The 18,001-nt window shown below is 45.5% G+C and overlaps 1 protein-coding gene across 1 annotated transcript in view; it reads left to right on the top strand.

The window, feature by feature from the left end:
- Positions 1-18,001, top strand: part of DYNC1LI1 (dynein cytoplasmic 1 light intermediate chain 1) — a 49,745-nt gene extending 31,744 nt beyond the window's left edge. Inside the window, exons 8-13 of the mRNA XM_074986124.1 lie at positions 1,322-1,433; positions 5,553-5,612; positions 5,746-5,790; positions 7,464-7,584; positions 9,302-9,460; positions 16,972-18,001. Of these exons, the coding sequence (XP_074842225.1) occupies positions 1,322-1,433; positions 5,553-5,612; positions 5,746-5,790; positions 7,464-7,584; positions 9,302-9,460; positions 16,972-17,084 (610 nt within the window). The 3' untranslated portion in view covers positions 17,085-18,001. The remainder of the gene's footprint in view (positions 1-1,321; positions 1,434-5,552; positions 5,613-5,745; positions 5,791-7,463; positions 7,585-9,301; positions 9,461-16,971) is intronic.

The raw sequence follows: 18,001 nt of genomic DNA on the forward strand, positions 1-18,001 counted from the left end.
TTGAAAAACTGCCAACTCTCCTCAGTTGTTTTTCCCCTCAGTCTAGCTTCCCATGGGACCTTACCTACCAGCTCTCTGAGTTTACCAATATCCACCTTCCTGAAATCCACTGTTTCTATTTTGCAGTTCTCCCTTCTAACCTTCCTTAAAATTGTGAATTCTATTATTTTGTGATTACTTTCACCCAAGCTACCTTCCACTTTCAAATTCTTAATCAGTTTCTCCCTATTTGTTAAAATCAAATCTAGGACAGCTTCCCCGGTAGCTTTTTCAACCTTCTGAAATAAAAATTTGTTTCCAATGCAGTCCAAGAACTTATCAGAGTGTCTGTGCCCTGCTGTGTTAGTTTCCCAACATATATCTGGATAGTCGAAGTCCACCATCACCACCAAGTCCTGGGCCCTGGATGATTTTGTTAGTTGTTTAAAAAAAGCATTTTGATTCACCGACACCTTTACTTCTGCACTGTTGCTGGCTTTGACACTGCCTTCAGAGCTGGGCAGTTGGAGAGTGGCGGCTGCTAGTCAAGACCCCAGCTGTGAAGGCAGAGCCACCTTCAGCAGCAATGCAGAAATAAGGATGGCATGGTATGGTATTGCCATCCTTAAGCCACAGCTTGCAGAGTGCTGCCTTTGGAACTGGGTTTCTGGCCAACAGCTGCTGCTCACTGGTAATGCATAAGTAACGGTGGTAAATACAGCAATCCCCTAAAATAACTTTGTGGTTCCCCCCCATGAAAATCCTCTTTTGTGTCAGAACCCCCAGTTTGACAAATGCTGTTCTCCCCATGAAATCTGCATAGCATGTAAGTAAAAACACAAGATCAAATTTCACAGAGGAAGGGCAGGGTCCACAATGCCAAATTCATGGCTATAAAGAACACAGGGCCCGAGTAAGGAGTGATTTTGTATAGCTATTTATATTTTGTTTTTGTTAATGTTTATTAAAGTTTTGTGTTAAGTTTTACTAATTCACAGTAAAGAACAGGGTTTGGATTGTCTTGTTTGTTAGTTAATGGGTTAAGCTTGTTGGTGAGCAGTCATTGTTATTTTGAGAGAGAGGAAGTGTGGAGTGAATTTTAGAAGTGGAATGTTCCACCAGGAGAAAACCACTTCTCCAATATGTTACACTGAACAAACTGAAAAGACTGGGGATAGCTGAGACTGCTAATCACTGTGGCTGATTGCAGAAGAAGGAAGTTATTAAAACGTTTATTTGGATTTCAACAATGGCCGTTTTTATCCACAGGTTGATATGGGGTATTAGGGACCAACCAAGTGAATATTTAAATTTGAAGATCATTGTCTGTGTTTGCCTTCAGTCCTGCAGGATGGGATAACGACAAGAAGATAGGAATATTACATGAAAACTTTGTGACGCTAAAAGCAGATGACAGCTTTGAAGATATCATCATAAAACCACCTGTCAGAAAGGTAATTTTGATTCAGTATGCTTTAAATGATACATACTTTGTTTACATGTAGGAGTATAACACACTTTGCAATTTGGATGCTATATGTTAGAGCATTTCTTCTTTTCTTTGGCTGGCTACCCCATGGTTATTAACCACAAGACTTCTGTTCCTTTTCTGGTTGCCTTCCTTAATTGAGTTTTCCCATTTCCTTCCTGCTTCCTTTTGAAAGCCACTAGAAACTAGCATTCATTGCTTACTGTTTGCATTGTTGTAGGGCACGTCTACACTATGAGTTTAAGTCAATCTAGGTTATGCATTTCTACCTATGTGACTAACATAGCTGGGGTTAACGTAGCTTAGGTCGATTTTATTGTGGTGTCTACGCCATGCTGGGTTGACAGGATGAAACTCTCATCAATCTACTTTATGCTTATTATTTTGGTAGAGCACCAGAGTCAACAGGAGAGTAATCACCAGTCAATTTAGTGGGGTTTTGCTAGACCCGCCAAATGGATCCTCAGTGGATCAATCACCCCAGTGTTAGTTGCCTGGCAGTGGAGACAAGCCCCTTGTTAAATTGCTGTCCAATGTGGAAATGAAGAAACTGATGACTGCTCCTACTACTCCCCTCCACATGTAGCTTATTTTGCTCAATCTGAGCAGGTGGTGATTCCAGCAGCAGCTTTGGAAATGACATTTAACTTATTGTTCAAGATCAGTTGTATTTTCATGGCTCCTGCTTCACGGAGGTGACTTGAACTAGATCTGTAGGATCAGATTCAACCTGGAAGGATCAGATCCAACCTGGAAGGAACTATGTCCAATGTTCAGACATGATTAATATAAATTGAGCCTCGTGTATGCAGATTTCTTAATTCTAGCTCTCTAAAAAGAGGATGGAGGCCTGCTATTTGATATCCTCAGTAATCATTCTCTTTTCTCCATTACTTAAAGGGTTTATTTGTTTTATCCAATAAAGAAATGCATTTTAGATCTTTTTCTGCCCCCTTCTTCCAATTGCCATTATTCTCTGCAGAACTTCCTGCAGAAGAAGGAAAATTCAGAGGCTGAATCTGTAGCCCCTCTACATTTTCAGTCTTATAGGGAAGCTTCTTAAATTGTCTAGGGCCATGATGTCCAATACACTTTCCATTCACCAAATGTGGTGAAATGGACACTGCAGCGTGGCAAAATGCAGTTCCTTAGAGCTGCACATGTGGAGCACACTCCATGCATGAGGCCCACCATTTGGTGGGACGAGCGTGTGGTGGCAGCAGCTTCACATGTGGCTCCGGCCCACCCCAGCTGAAGCCGCAGTTTGCCCAGTGGTCCCAGCCATGGGGCAGCGGCTCTGGTTAGTTGCCAGCAGTTTGCTCGGTAGTGTGGGAGCTGTGGTGATCATTAAATTTGTATTGGACATCACTGGTCTATGGTTACCTCATGAAATAGCTACTTTGAAACCTTCTTTTCTCTTTACCAGAAGAAAAGGATACAGACAGCAAAATCATTTCGCCACTGAGGTGTTGGGAACCAAACTAAATCAGACTGTGGTGCACCAGTAGTCCGTATCTGACCATGTAATCTTCAACTATGACCTCAGTGATGAATCAGGGTCGCTAGTGTCTTGTTCTCCCCAAAAGTGGAATCTGTAACAGTAGTCTACTCCAAATGCTAATATATCCCTGGACTTTTTGATTTAAGATGCATAAAATAGACACAGTGAACATGTAAGTAGAAAAGTTTTTGATTTAGTTGTTTCTCAGTGAGAGAAGATTGGTGGAATTTTTTTTTTTTTGGACTCTCCTGTTGGTGAGAGTAATAACCCTAGAAGGAAGAGTGAGGGGAATTAAAACCTTATGGGTGGCCCTGGCCACCTGACTCTGGCTTGCAAGGTTTGGGCTTGTGGGGCTGTTTAATTGAATGCAAACTTCTGGTGTCCAAGACTCTGAAAGGTGTAGAGTCTCAGAGCTTGGGCTGCAGCCTGAGCAGATAAATGCGTACTGCAATTCAACAGCCCCACAGCTGAGCCCCAAGAGCCAGAGTCAGATGACCTGAGCCAACAAGTATCTATTTGCCATGCAGGCATACCAAAGGTCTCACAGCTAAATACAAGATGTTAAAGATTTTTTTTTAAACATAAGTAGTTAATACATTTCAGGGGATTATTCAAGGTAAAGTGTGAAAATTTACCTTTTCCCTCACTCCTGTTTAAATTTCTTTCTGTTCAGTTTTTACGAGCAAGCTATGAATGCAGACAGAAGCCCCATTACTACATGTAACAATTAAACTGAGGTAGAGTGACTTTTTTCAGACTTAGGCTACATCTGCACTTACTGGGAATGTTGATGACTGCTACGCAATTTTAGGTATGCCAACAGCATACTTAAAATTGATTTTGCAGCCGTCGACATTGGTCCCTGTCCTCACTGCAGAATGTCGATGGGAGCGCTCCTCCTGCCAACATTGCTTAATGCTTGTGGCTCTCAGGGAGTTCAGGGGTTGACACTGACCCCAGAATGTGCCATTTGGTGCATACATAAAACTATTCTTTCGTATAGACGGCCACCCCACCTCAAGAAAATACTCGCAAGCTGCCACATACCGTACCACAGAAACGCTAACCTAGGAACCTGTCCCTGCAACAAACTCTGTTCCAAGGTCTGTCCACATATCTATACTAGAGACACCATCAGTGAAGCTAGCCACACCATCGGTGCTCATGTGCCTGCACATCCACTAATACAATAGGTGCCAGCAATGTCCCTCTGCCACATACATTGGACAGACTGGACAGTCTCTGCACCAAAGGATGAATGAACATAAATCTGATATCAGTAATTGGAATACATGTAAATCTAAAGGGGAACACTTTAACCTCCCTGGATATTCAATACAGGATTTGAAAGTAGCCATTCTCTTACAAAAGGATTTTACCACAAGATTACAGAGGGAGACATCTGAATTGGAATTAATTTGCAAGTTTGATACATTTAACCTGAGGCTTAACAGAGATCTCAATTCTTATGCATTATGAGGGTAATTTCCCCACTTTTGATGTTTGTAGGAGTGGCACCCATCCCATTTCATTTACTTCTTCCACTGGTCCTTTTAATGACAGGTGATTTTTCCCCTCCCCTCCCCTTTTTCCCTTTATGCCTTCCTTTCCACCCCACCCCACCCCACCCCCAGCTATAGAAACCCTGGATTTTATTATCTTCTCCAAACAAGAAGTGGGTTTTACCCACGAGAGCTTATTACCTAATAAATTTCATAGCCTTTAAGGTGCTACAGAACTGCTTGGTTTTGATGGGATAAATGATACTGTAATCTGCTCAATACTGTAGAAGCCTGGATATGTAACAATAGTTTAGCGTAGCAGGTGCTCCAGAAAAATTTCCTTCTTTCTGCATGCGTATTGAAGATAGGCCTGATACTAAGTAAAAACTTCACTTGCTTTAAGGCACTTTTTATCTTGCCAGAGGATTTGTTGTGCAGAAGGGTAATCTTGTGATTGAGATATAGTAGTGGAGCTCAGAATTCTTGGGTTGAATTTCCAGTTTTCCCATCAATTTCATATGACTTTCGGGGTGGCCACATTTTTTTTCCCCTCTTCAAAATAGATATTTTCCTTGAACACAATGTGGTTGTGAGGATAAATTTGTTGTTTGTGAGGCTCCTGGAAGGTGAGGAAGGTAGACTGTGAAAGCGCATCAGTATCTAGCTAGTCCCCCACACATTGTGAGGTTTTTCAGTCTTAATCAAATTGTCAAGATGTTTGAACAGTCTGAGAACTACATCACTTAATGATCATGCCCTGACTGTAAACTGTATACATTTCTACTAAATATATGACAATACCTTCCATAGAGCATGTCTAAATTATTAGTTGTAATAAAAACGTTAACCAAATAGAACACTTCAACAGTGTTTCTTGCTTTTAAAATAAATGCTGAGATGATGTTCAGCTAACAACATTTGAAGCTCATTACCTTCTGGTAGCCCACATCATGTCAACAATTAGAAAATGTGTGAAGTACCAGGAAGGTCCATTTCATGCATATGTTGGTGCTTCTTCATATTAAGCTGTAAATAGAAGAAGATGTCTTCACAACTGTCTTCAAATGCTTTTGTATTGCAGTTTGTGCATGAAAAAGAAATAGTAGCCGAAGATGATCAAGTGTTTCTTATGAAGCAGCAGGTAAAATTTCTTTGCATTTGTGTGGTAGACAATTCGTTTCATTTAAACATGTGAAGTTCAATTGAATTATATTTTTTTAACTTGCTTGTACTAAATGCAAACAATAATGTCTAACATATTTTTTGTTTTCCAGTCTCTCTTAGCAAAACAGCCACCTACTGCAGCTGGAAGGCCAGTGGTTAGTAATACAGATTTTAAATATTAAAACTGGAAATTGCACATTCTTCAGTTTTGATTAATACAATAGCAAATTTGAGTGAGAAGATTGCTGACTTCAGTGCTAAGAGCACTTGTGATCAAAAAGCATCTTAATACTTCACTACAGTTTTCTTAGGCTATGTCTAATCTGCCGGCTTTTGTTCACACAAACGTTTGTGTGGATGGGCCAGATGTCGCAAAAGCCTCTCCCAACAGATCTGTCAGCAATCTAGACACAGCCTTATTACTGTAAAAACACATCAGTCCAGAATGAAATTGAGCTCCAAAGTGTGTTTACTGTCGCACATCTATGTTTTAGATGGATTTCTGGAACTAGTAAATAAAATGCTCAGCAATGTAGCTCTTGTTACCTATTGAAGTTAAACTTTGGAGGGAAAAATAACATTGCTCTTCTAACCTTTTTTCAAGTGACAAGCAATAATTCAGTAATAAGACCTGTTAATTTGCTTTTGTGAGACAATTAAAGCAATATAGTTTTTTTACATGCTGTTTGCTTTTAATAAAAATTCTTGTTTCCACCATATTTGCCACAAGTCTCCTTCATGCGAAGGAGACGTACAAGTGGCTTCTCCATGACCTAAAGCAGAGGTGAGCAAACTTTGTCAGGCCCCACTTTTTGTCCCTGCAATTAGCAGGGCCTCCCCAGCCTGTCTAATGTAATCCAAGCCAAAAAAAATTTTGGTTATGTTTATATGAAAATAAAACTTTCAGCATGTGTAAAAAAACAAAGTATGCAGAATATAAAAACATTATTAATTACCAAATAAATAATGAATACACATACAAAAGGAAATAACATTTCAACGTTTTTAATGAGATGGATGAACCTGAGACCCATCATCTGATTGTGGAGCACCCTGCTTTATAAATTTCACATAATCAGTCCCACGTACACCCCCGTGGGGGAGGCCAGTCCCCACTTTGCTCACTCCTGAACTAGAGAATACAGTTTCCAAAACAACCAGAGCTTTACTACTGAATAACTAGATGTTTCCTTTCTCTGTTTCTTGCCACAGTGGTGAACCTGTGCAGTGCCTCCAGTTGTTAAACTACAGTTCTTAGTTGCAATACTGTTTTTTTTCCTTTTGGCTTTTAAGTGCTTTGGTAATTCATTATGCATTAGGGATGTTAGTGAACTGGTATGCCTCATCCTAAACAGATGAGGCTTACCTGTTTTGGTTAACTAGTACAGGCTGGAGCAGCCCCCCATGGGCAGAGGATTGCCCCAGCCCTGCAGGCCCGTGCCGCAGGTGAGGACATGCCAGCCAGCTTGGAGCAGCCCCTGTCTGCGGCCTCCCCAGCTGTCCCCACACAAGTACGCTTGCCTGGTTAAACCTAGCATTTAACTGGTTAATCAATTAACCAGGATTTAACATCCGTATTATGCATACCCATTTCTGTAAAAGTGTGTCTCAGCATTTCATGATTTCTCATTTAAAATTGATTATTCATTATATTTTTTTGCCATTGAATTATCTAATCAATATCAAATATACCTTTTTAAAAATCTGGGGGGGGAGCAGCAAATGTGCTAGAGTAATTCTGCTTGTATAGATGACTAGATCATATAGTTTATTTCTGGAAGTTGAATACACAGAAGACTAAATAGTTAATCTTTTTCCTTTTGTGTAGGATGCCTCACCAAGAGTTCCTGGAGGCTCCCCTAGAACACCAAACAGATCAGTAACATCCAACGTGGCCAGTGTCACACCCATCCCTACTGGCTCTAAAAAAATTGATCCAAATATGAAAGGTATATTTCTTATGCAGTGGAAAAATCAGTGGTAATAAGTGGGCTGCTCTTGACGGCTTACTTGAAATACCTTTGTGATTATACTGATCTAATGTGTGCAAGAGACAAGGTGGATGAAGTAGTATCTTTTGTTGGGCCAACTTCTGTTGTTGGATTGGACAAGCTGTAGAATGACAGAGCTCTTCTTTAGGAGTATTCAATCTAAATACAGGGTGGGACACATTGTGAAACAAAGGGGTCACAACAGTTGTGGGAGACCACTTAAAAGGATGTGGGCTATTAAAACCTTTGAAATTGTAGGATAATGGATGATTAGTCGGCAGAAGGATGTGTTGCAGGTTTTTGTGGTGTACTATATAACCAGTGTCTCTGTTAAGTCCTTCTGTTTTGGAATCAAGCGGAGTTGTGATTTTAAGTTCTCGGACCCATCTTTGAAAGGTGTTTTGCAGTCACCAACAGCAGGGGGAGGTGGACAGACACAGCCCTAGCCCACTCAGCTCCCCCTGCTCCTAGCTACATCATTCCACTTCCCACTCCTTCCTTCAACAATTACTACCAGTGAGAGAAGGGGAGCCTGAGCCCTGCTACTGGCACCAGACCTCCCATTAGCTTTGGGTCTGCTGTTATGTTGTTAAGAATGTGCAGGAGCTGGAGATCTTGAAAAGTGTGGCATTGAAGGGAATTTTGGTCACTGTAGCAGTGAAGCTATGGTTGCAGATTTTGCATCTGTTGTTTTGACAGAGGCTAGTGTTGCTTTGAGCTGGTGCGTCCTTGATTTGCTTCTAATAAGCTTAGGGCATTTTAACAGTTGTCTGAAAGCTAGAAATGGGATTTGGGAAATATGTCTTTCAGGTTGTGGTTCCCATAAAGTATAGCTTGTAATTGCTGGATGTGTGGGTTCTATTGTGGGTTGACGCAAGTAACAACCAGAGGCAATGCAGTTGGAGGCTTTGTTTTCCTGCATTGAAGCAGGTTCTCATGAGTTACTTTTGTGGCCCATTCCATAATGTAGTCTGATTTTTCTCTAATGGTGCGACCTTTTTTGGTGAAGGCAGGTGTGTTAAAATGTGAATCTTCTCTTCAGAGCATTTTGTTTGCCATCTCTCTGCCTTGCTGTAGATACCAGATTTCTGAGTGAGTCTAAGGTGTTTGTTGGATTTGTAGGGGCAAATGTGGTGATTTGTGTGTGTGGTTTTTTTATTGATGTAGTTGTTTGTAGGAGTCCATTGTTGAAAAGATTGAGGTATATTGTTAGTATTGTGATGCATATTTATAGAAAGGGTCCTTGAGGTGTCCTTTGGGTAGACTGAAATATTAAGGAGGCATCCTAGTACCCCCATGGCTGATTACATGGTTTGAACAAAGTGTTATTGAATATAAATTCATGGTGGATGAGGATAAAAAGAGATGTTTGGGATAGATTTTGGGACTTTGTCTTTTAGAGATTTGAGATAGGCAGACCGCAGTCTGTCGAAACTTAGGTCTGGCTTGAATGCTTAGGTTTCCTTTTGTAGACCTGAAGAGCGCAATGACTCTTAATAACTTGTACCTTCCACCTGCAGAAGTTGATTGAATAAGCTATTACCTCATCCAACTTTTTCTGTCTGTAGTACTGGATCAGCCCAGTACTACAGCACTGCAAACAACTGTGTGTAGTCAGTATTTATTTGGAAAATATTTTTATGTATACAAATATTTTTGTACTCTCTTGCTGTAGCTGGAGCCACCAGCGAAGGTGTTCTAGCTAATTTCTTCAACAGTTTGCTGAGTAAGAAAACCGGTTCCCCAGGTGGCCCTGGTGTTGGTGGTGGCAGCCCTGGAGGAGGAGGCAGTGCAGGTAGTGGCAGCAGTTTGCCACCATCAGCAAAAAAGTCAGGTATGATTAATCGTAAAGCATCACTTGTAACCTCATTTGCACAAGGAATCTTTCATCTACAGTATTAATTAAAATGGAGTTAGAAATATGGCAAGATCTTGCACGTGGGCACGTGAACACACAATCTTAAATGTATGCAGCATTATCTATGTCTCATTGACATGATGAAAATCTGAGAGGCTGACAATTGTAAGCTAAGCTATAATCATAGTAGATCTTAATGTCAGAGGACATTTTAGGCATACTGTGAGCCTCTGAACCTTTTTGGGAAAAATTTTAATAGCTAACTGAAATGCCTGAACGTCATGTTCCCTTTCTGGTAGTCTTTAGGCCTGTGCAACTCTGAGTTTCTTTAGTTCTTCTAGGTGTTCCTTTCCAATGTCTGTGTGCTAGCATCAGAGCTTTGAACAAATACAGACCAGGAGAATCTTTTGCAATCCTATAGGGGAAATAATGAGGATAAGTAATATGAATGCTTATCTAATGAGTCCCCTCTTTTGTTCCTCATCGCCTGGATTCGTCCCTCCTATTATGGAAGGTGAAGACCCTTCTGGCTAATTGCTGCATGAGCCTGTGTTGTGAGCAAATAAAAGAAGCATGGTGCATCCCCACTTAACTTGCCTGCAGCACATGCAATGTACACACTGATCTATTTCCATTGGTATTAAATGGGCTCTTATTTCTGCATTTTATTCTTTTCACCCATCTCTTGTCCTTTAAGTTTCTAAGCTTTTTGGAGTATGGGCTCTTCATACATTTGTACAACACTTAATGCAATGGAGGTCTAGCTAGGAGAAATGGTGGCACAAGCAGCTGTGTGCCCACTGGGCTCTCCCAGGTTGGGGAGCTGAGGGCTGGAGCTGAAGGGTGGTGTCCATTCGCACTGAACTCACATTAATGTGAGTTATATGCAAATTGAAATTGCGTTGCTCGAGGGCCTACTGTATGAATTACACACACACACACACACACACACACACACACACACACACACACACACACACACAACAATATACTAAGTGGTGTGAATAAAACCTATTGATAATGTAAGCCCAACATTTATTGGTTGACACCATCTGTACATTTTGAGAGATGGGACTTGTATCATTTCTATTAGGATTTCATAGGTTTCTTCTTCGAGTGTCCCCGTGGGTGCTCCACAATAGGTGACGGGCTTGCCCGGCGCCGCAGATCGGATCTTCCAAGCAGTTTCTGCCGGACCGCGCATGCGCCGGTGCGCGCCGCTCCCTTGCGCGCTCCTGGCCATGTGCGCGATCGGGTCCCCGCCAGTTCCTCTTAACCGCCGTCGGCTGCAGATGGAATCCGACTAGGCTAAGGCCAAATAGCGTATTCAGCGTCTTTATCTGTTTTTCTTTAAAAGTTTTTCAGATACTTAGGCTACTACGAGTTAGCCGGTTGTTATTTTGCAAAAAAAAAAAACAAAAAAAAAACAACAACAAACAAACTACGAGCGGGACAGCTTCAGTCCAGTCCCAGTAACAAGCGCCGGAGGCCAGGAGCTACGGCCATCAGCCCTCCTGCTGAGGCAGGCCATCGGACGGGGAAAACAGCACAAAGAAGGTGCTAAGTACCCGCTTAAAAACTCAGACTCACCAACAATGTCCTCTTCAGGCTTTAAAAAATGTGAGTCCTGCCGAGAGGCGATGCCAGTGTCCGATGGGCACAGTCTATGCATAAAGTGCCTGGGGGAGTCCCATGTGGCACAGAAATGCGCCTTCTGTGCTAAATTAACAACCAGAGCACGGAGAGACAGGGAGATACGGATTAAAATGCTGCTTCTTGATAAGGCCCTCCAGCCAGACGTGCCGGAGCGGCCGCAGCAGGAGGGACCCTCCGGGGCCCTTAAAAGGAAAGCTGCCTCCCTCACTCCGTCAGCGCAAAAACGGAGGAAAGTTTCTCCAGCCCGATCCCTGCCAGCAGCAACAGTGAGCGGGACGGGAGGAGCACGCAGCCCCCAGTCGCAGCAACAGCTGATAGGCGGCGGCACGGAGAGCCACGTGGAAACGGCTCAGCCTCCGATACTCAGCCAGCCGCCCCGCACTGCAGGCAGGGCGGCGGCTAAACAAGCGCCGGTACCGGCGGCACCGCAGGCAGCGGCACCGACCCCCAGGGAACCAGCGGTGCAGAGCGTGCAGGCACATAGCCTGCAGGCGCAGAAGGACACCGCACGTGCGGCACCGCCTTCGAGCGTGCCTAGCACGGTGCCGACGGGGCCGGGATCCCCCGCGCGTCAGGGGGCGGAGTCACCTCCTCCAGGGAGGGGGAAGGCTGCACACAAGAGGAGGCACTGCAGTCCCTCTCCGGACAGGGCTGTGGAGCTGCTTTCTCACAGCCCTCCGCTTATGTTGCAGACTCCAACCAGAAGGCAGGGGTCTCCCCTAGCCTACCCGGAGCCCCCTTCTCCATTTTTACAACCAGCCTCGCCATGGCTGGCACCACCTTCACCCTTCCTGGGGTTTGAACCACTGGACTATTATGCGAAATCGCTCTCTCCAGTGTCTCGACGATCTCCCTCCCCCAGACGCAGAGGATACGCACCAAGGGAGTGGTCTAGGTCACCTTCCCAAGAATAGTGCCTATACTGCCATGGTCGCCCCTACCACGCGGGGCATACACACCATCGGCAATCTACTAGGGAAAGATCCCCACAAACTATCTCGTACCCCCGAGGGCAATTGCGACCGGGGACAGAGACTCAAGCATCTCAGGGGGGACTGGTCATGGAACCCCGAGATTTTCCCTCGCAAACCTCCAGTGAGAGGGTGTACCATCACCAGCAGGAACCGGAAGGGTCCAGAGAGACATACCCCAGCGGTTCCTCGCTCTCCTCCCTGGACGAGGCTACGGCCCTGGGGGATGTCCATCCTACGGACGATCTCAAACAGTTTCAGGAGCTGTTTAAGAGGGTGGCCTTCACGCAAGGCATCCAGACAGCAGAGGTGCAAGAGAAACACCATAAGCTCCTCAAAAATTTGAGACCTCCGGCCTCCTCCAGAGTAGCAATACCGCTTGATGAAGCGATCTTAGAGTCCGCCACTACGATATGGCAGACCCCTGCAACTATTCCGCCTGTCCAAAAGAGAGCGGATAAGAAATACTTCGTGCCGGCGAAGGGCATGGAGTTCCTGTTTAGCCACCCACAGCCAAACTCCCTGGTGGTGGAGTCCTCGCAACAAAGATCAAAAACATCTCAATTTAAAACAGGGGGAACGGACAAAGATGCCAAGAAGCTAGAGCTGTTCGGCAGAAAGGTCTACTCCTCCTCCACTTTAACGTTGCGAATGGCAAATTACGCAGCGCACTTAGCGAACCATAATTTTGACAACTATTCCAGGTTAACTTCCCTCATGGACTCGCTTCCAGAGGACAAAAAGCCGGTCCTCAAGGCCATAGTGCAAGAAGGCTACGCGGCTGCGAGGATGGGCGTTCAGATTGCTTTGGACGTTGCGGACACGGCAGCACGTTCCACAGCAACCGCAGTGGTGATGCGAAGGGAGTCCTGGCTCCAGACCTCGGGTATACCGAGGGATCTGCAGGCGAAGATAGTGGACCTTCCCTTCGACTCGCAGAAGCTGTTTGCTGAATCAACTGACTCGGTCCTTCATTCCAGTAAAGATTCAAGAGCCACACTCAGGACCCTGGGGATTTACACCCCTCCATACACAAAGAAAAGGTACTACCCTCAGCAAAGGCGGTACCAGTACCAGCAACAGCGCCCCCAGTATTACAGGGGTTACGAGCAAGGGCGACATCAACAGCACCAGCAGGACAGAACTCCCAGGCGACGCTCACAACAGAGCTGTGCGTCCTCGGGGCGGGGCCAAAGGCCACAAGTTTGACATACAGATCCAGGGCTGCGCCATCACTACCATCGCACAAGGTCATCCGAAGCGGCTGTTCCACCATCGCCTCCGACCATTCTATGACCAGTGGCAAAGGATCACCACAGACAAATGGGTGCTGGAGATCATAGCCACGGGGTACGCCATCCCCTTCCAGTCGCTCCCACCGTCACGACCTCCACCCAAGCCCCACCTCCAGGAGGCCTCCCAGGTAGCGAGGCTCAGGCAGGAGGTGGACCATCTCATGCTCATAGGGGCGATGGAAAGAGTGCCGGAGCAACTGCACGGGAAAGGGTTCTACTCCAGGTATTTCCTCACGGAGAAAAAGACAGGAGGCTGGAGGCCTATCTTAGACCTTCGCGGCCTCAACAGGTACCTGCGCAAGCAACGTTTTCGGATGACCACGATCGCCTCCATCCTTACAGCTCTGGACGATGGAGACTGGTTCGCAGCCCTCGATTTACAAGACGCGTACTTCCACATAACCATCCATCCGGCTCACCGGCGATTCCTCCGGTTCATGGTAGGCAACGAACACTTCCAATACAAGGTCCTACCGTTTGGCCTCTCCTCGGCCCCCAGAGTCTTCACCAAGACCTTGGCAGTGGTGTCAGCCTACCTGCACAGAGAGGGGGTATTTATTTTCCCATATCTGGACGACTGCCTGCTCAAAGGGGCCTCGAAAGGGGAGGTTCTGCGCATGATACGCGTCACAGCAAACACGTTCTCCTCACTTGGCCTGGTGATCAATCTGGCAAAATCACAAATAGACCCCACACAGGACATAGAGTTCATAGGGGCTCGCATAAACTCGGTTACAGCGAGAGTATACCTACCAGAGGCTCGCTTTCGAGCCATCGGTTCCCTCGTGCAAGTCATCACCTTCAGCCCTACGGTGCCGGTCCTGACGTGCTTGCAGCTGCTGGGCCACATGGCAGCGGCGACGTTTGTAGTGCAGAACGCCAGGTTATACATGCGCAGCATGCAGCACTGGCTGGCAAGTGTATACAAACCGGCAGTACACACCGTTCACAGGGTGGTGTCGCCCACAGCCGGGGTGTGCAAATCCCTGCAATGGTGGGTAAACCCCAGGAACTTGCTAACAGGGGTACCCTTCCACCAGCTGCAAATATCGGTTTTTCTCACTACAGATGCCTCCCTCATAGGGTGGGGAGCGCACATGGGCGAAGAGGTGACTCAAGGACTGTGGTCACCCACGGAACAGTCACTACACATCAATGTACTGGAGCTCAGAGCAGTGTTCAACGCCTGCAAACACTTTCGAGACCACATACAAGGCAAAGTCGTCGGGATCAGTACAGACAATACCTCCACCATGTTTTATATAAACAGGCAAGGAGGAGCTCGATCCCGTGCCTTATGCGCGGAAGCAATCCACTTATGGAACTGGTGCATCGCCCACGATACAATCTTGAAAGCCTCATACTTGCCGGGTGCGCACAACGTGAAGGCAGACCAGCTGAGCAGGCGTTTTGCGCTCACACACGAGTGGCAGATCCGTCCCGATCTGCTACAGCCTATTTTCCACGCATGGGGTTTTCTCCAAATAGATCTGTTTGCCACTCAGCACAACAAGCAGTGCCCACGATTCTGCTCCAGGGCAGGACTGGGATGGGGGTCCCTGGGGGATGCGTTCGCGATCCCGTGGGGGGGCCCCCTGCTTTATGCGTTTCCTCCCACAGTGCTGATCCACAAAGTTTTGCAAAAAGCCAGGAGGGAAAGGGCCCGGATGATCCTGATAGTCCCAACGTGGGATCGCCAACAATGGTTCCCCCTACTCCTGCGCATGTCGGTGGCGCCGGATCTGCTCACACAAGCCCAGGGGTCCATAGTGCATCCGCACCCCCAAAGCCTGCGACTGCAAGCGTGGTTAATCCATGGCTCAGCTCCCTAGAGAGCACATGCACAGTGGCAGTACAACAAGTCCTAGAAAGTAGCAGGAGGACTTCCACTAGGAAGACCTACAAACAAAAATGGACTCGCTTCACGGCTTGGTGTTCTACCAAGCAGCTGGCCCCCCTTTCGGTGCCTATACCTACAATTCTAGAGTACTTACTAGACCTCAAGAGAGGAGGACTCTCGCTATCCTCGTTAAAGGTCCACCTTGCCGCCATTTCGGCGTTCAGACATGAGGAGGAAGGGCACACGGTGTTCGCCCACCCTATGGTTACCAGGTTCCTCAAAGGGTTGGTAAACCTCTACCCCCCTCGGAAACCGATTCCACCTTCGTGGAACTTGGACCTGGTGCTTACCACACTGATGGGACCACCGTTGGAGCCCTTGGCCACGGTTCCCCTCCGCCTCCTTACAATAAAGACGACCTTTCTTCTTGCAATTACGTCAGCTCGTAGGGTGAGCGAGCTCGCGGCAGTCATGGCAACGCCACCCTGCACTGTTTTTTCCAAGGAGGCGGTAACCATACGGCTGCATCCAGCCTTTGTTCCCAAAGTTTCTTCCGAGTTTCACATCAACGAACCTATTGTTCTACCCTCGTTTTATCCAAAGCCTCATAACTCCAACGAAGAGGCGCGCCTACACCTCCTGGACGTGAGGAGGGCACTAGCCTTCTACGTAGACAGGACCAAGTCCTTCCGCAAAACGGATAGACTCCTAGTCTCCCTCGCTCCCAAATTGAAAGGAGAGGGTCTCTCCTTGCAGAGAATCTCAAAGCACATTGTATCCTGCATAAAAATGTGCTACGAGCTCAAAAAGACTCCTTTATCGGCCACTCCCAGGGCTCATTCCACCAGGGCAGTGGCGGCATCAACAGCCTTTTTCAAGGGCGTTGCGTTAAAAGACATTTGCAGAGCGGCGACCTGGTCATCCTACGACACCTTCGCCAAACATTACGCCCTTCACAGGGTATTCCAAGAGGATACCCGTCTCTCTGCAGCGGTCCTCTCGGGGGCAAGCTGCACATAATCCGATTACCCACCTCCTATCTTGGGTTACTGCTGGGTAGTCACCTAATGTGGAGCACCCACGGGGACACTCGAAGAAGAAAGAGAAGTTACTCACCGTAGTAACGGTGGTTCTTCAAGATGTGTCCCCGTGGGTGCTCCACTACCCGCCCATCCTCCCCGCTTCGGATCTCTGTTAGTGTTTTGCAGGGGCACCCGAGGCGGTTGGTCGAGGAACTGGCGGGGACCGGATCGCGCACATGGCCAGGAGGGCGCAAGGGAGCGGCGCGCGCCGGCGCATGCGCGGTCCGGCAGAAACTGCTTGGAAGATCCGATCTGCGGCGCCGGGCAAGCCCGTCACCTATTGTGGAGCACCCACGGGGACACATCTCGAAGAACCACCGTTACTACGGTGAGTAACTTCTCTTTTGCTCTTGATGTACAGAGTAAGATTTTGAGATAGCTATTATAAAAATGGCTAGTTAGTCAAACAGTAGGGTAAACTACAGACCTAAAATTTCTACAACTAAATATAGTCTCCATTTTACTAATCTTAAATGTATGTGCAGTTTATACACATGATGTGTACGATACAACTTAGTATTGTATTAAAGCAGGAAAACATAACTATTTTATTTCATGAATGTTCTTAAGAAAAAACATTTGTGGGAAGACAAGTCCTTTCATTTTTGAGCATGACCAAGTGTTGTGCACTTTTTTGGTGCAGGCCAGAAGCCGGTTTTGACTGATGTTCAAGCAGAATTGGATAGAATTTCACGAAAACCTGAAATGGTCTCTCCTACATCACCTACATCCCCTACAGAAGGTGAAGCATCTTGAAGACACCAAATAAAGCAATTAATTCAGTTTTCTGGGATAATTTAAACTTGCCTCTGCCACTTCCTTCATTGACTGGAACCAGACAGCTGAAACACTTTTTTTGGAGAAGGACAAACAGTTCATGTCTTGATTTCATGTATTGCGCAGCTTTACAAAAGGGAGCTAATACTGATGGAAAACTATACCACACCAGATAGGACTATTGTTCATGGTGCAATTTAGAGTATTAATTAATTCCTGGATTTTGTTGAAAAGTCAGTGTAATTGTGTAAAATGGCACATATGTCCACTTTAAGCAGCTGTTAACATTATATGATTGAGTTGGAATACGATATGCCGCATGGGCACTTAATGTATATTGATCTCCCAACTTTTTAGTTGACTTTCATACAGGTTAACCTTTGAGGGATAGAACTACTAGTTTTGCTGGAAGAGAGGATAATCACTTACACGATTGTGCACCAACAATAAACTAACTTAAAGTTCAACATTTCATTTGGAATATGGCAGCAAAAATGTCTGATCTCATTTGAGATTGACACTGCATCAAAAACTTGGACTATAGTAGTTTTCATTCTCAGTATAAGACTAAAAGATTGGCCAATTTGATGACTTCAGACACTGAATAAACTATATGTGTAAAGGGAAAAACAAGCAGAGGTTAATTAAAAAAAAATGTACAGATATCAGTAGCGAGATTTTTTTTCTGTATATATGGTTCAGCCTTAACATTCTCCCTATTTGTTTCCCAAATTAGTTACGGTTTTAAATCGGACATTAAAACTGTGATAAGTTAATAAAGTATTATCTGCATTCAGATATAATTCATTGCATTCTCTTGTTTTAAAAATGTGTATTAGTTAATCAAGCTCTTTAGTACTTTGCTCTTGAAGACAAGATACTTTAAATGTTCATCC

Source organism: Carettochelys insculpta, chromosome 2, assembly GCF_033958435.1.
Source record: "Carettochelys insculpta isolate YL-2023 chromosome 2, ASM3395843v1, whole genome shotgun sequence".
Lineage (NCBI taxonomy): Eukaryota > Metazoa > Chordata > Testudines > Carettochelyidae > Carettochelys > Carettochelys insculpta.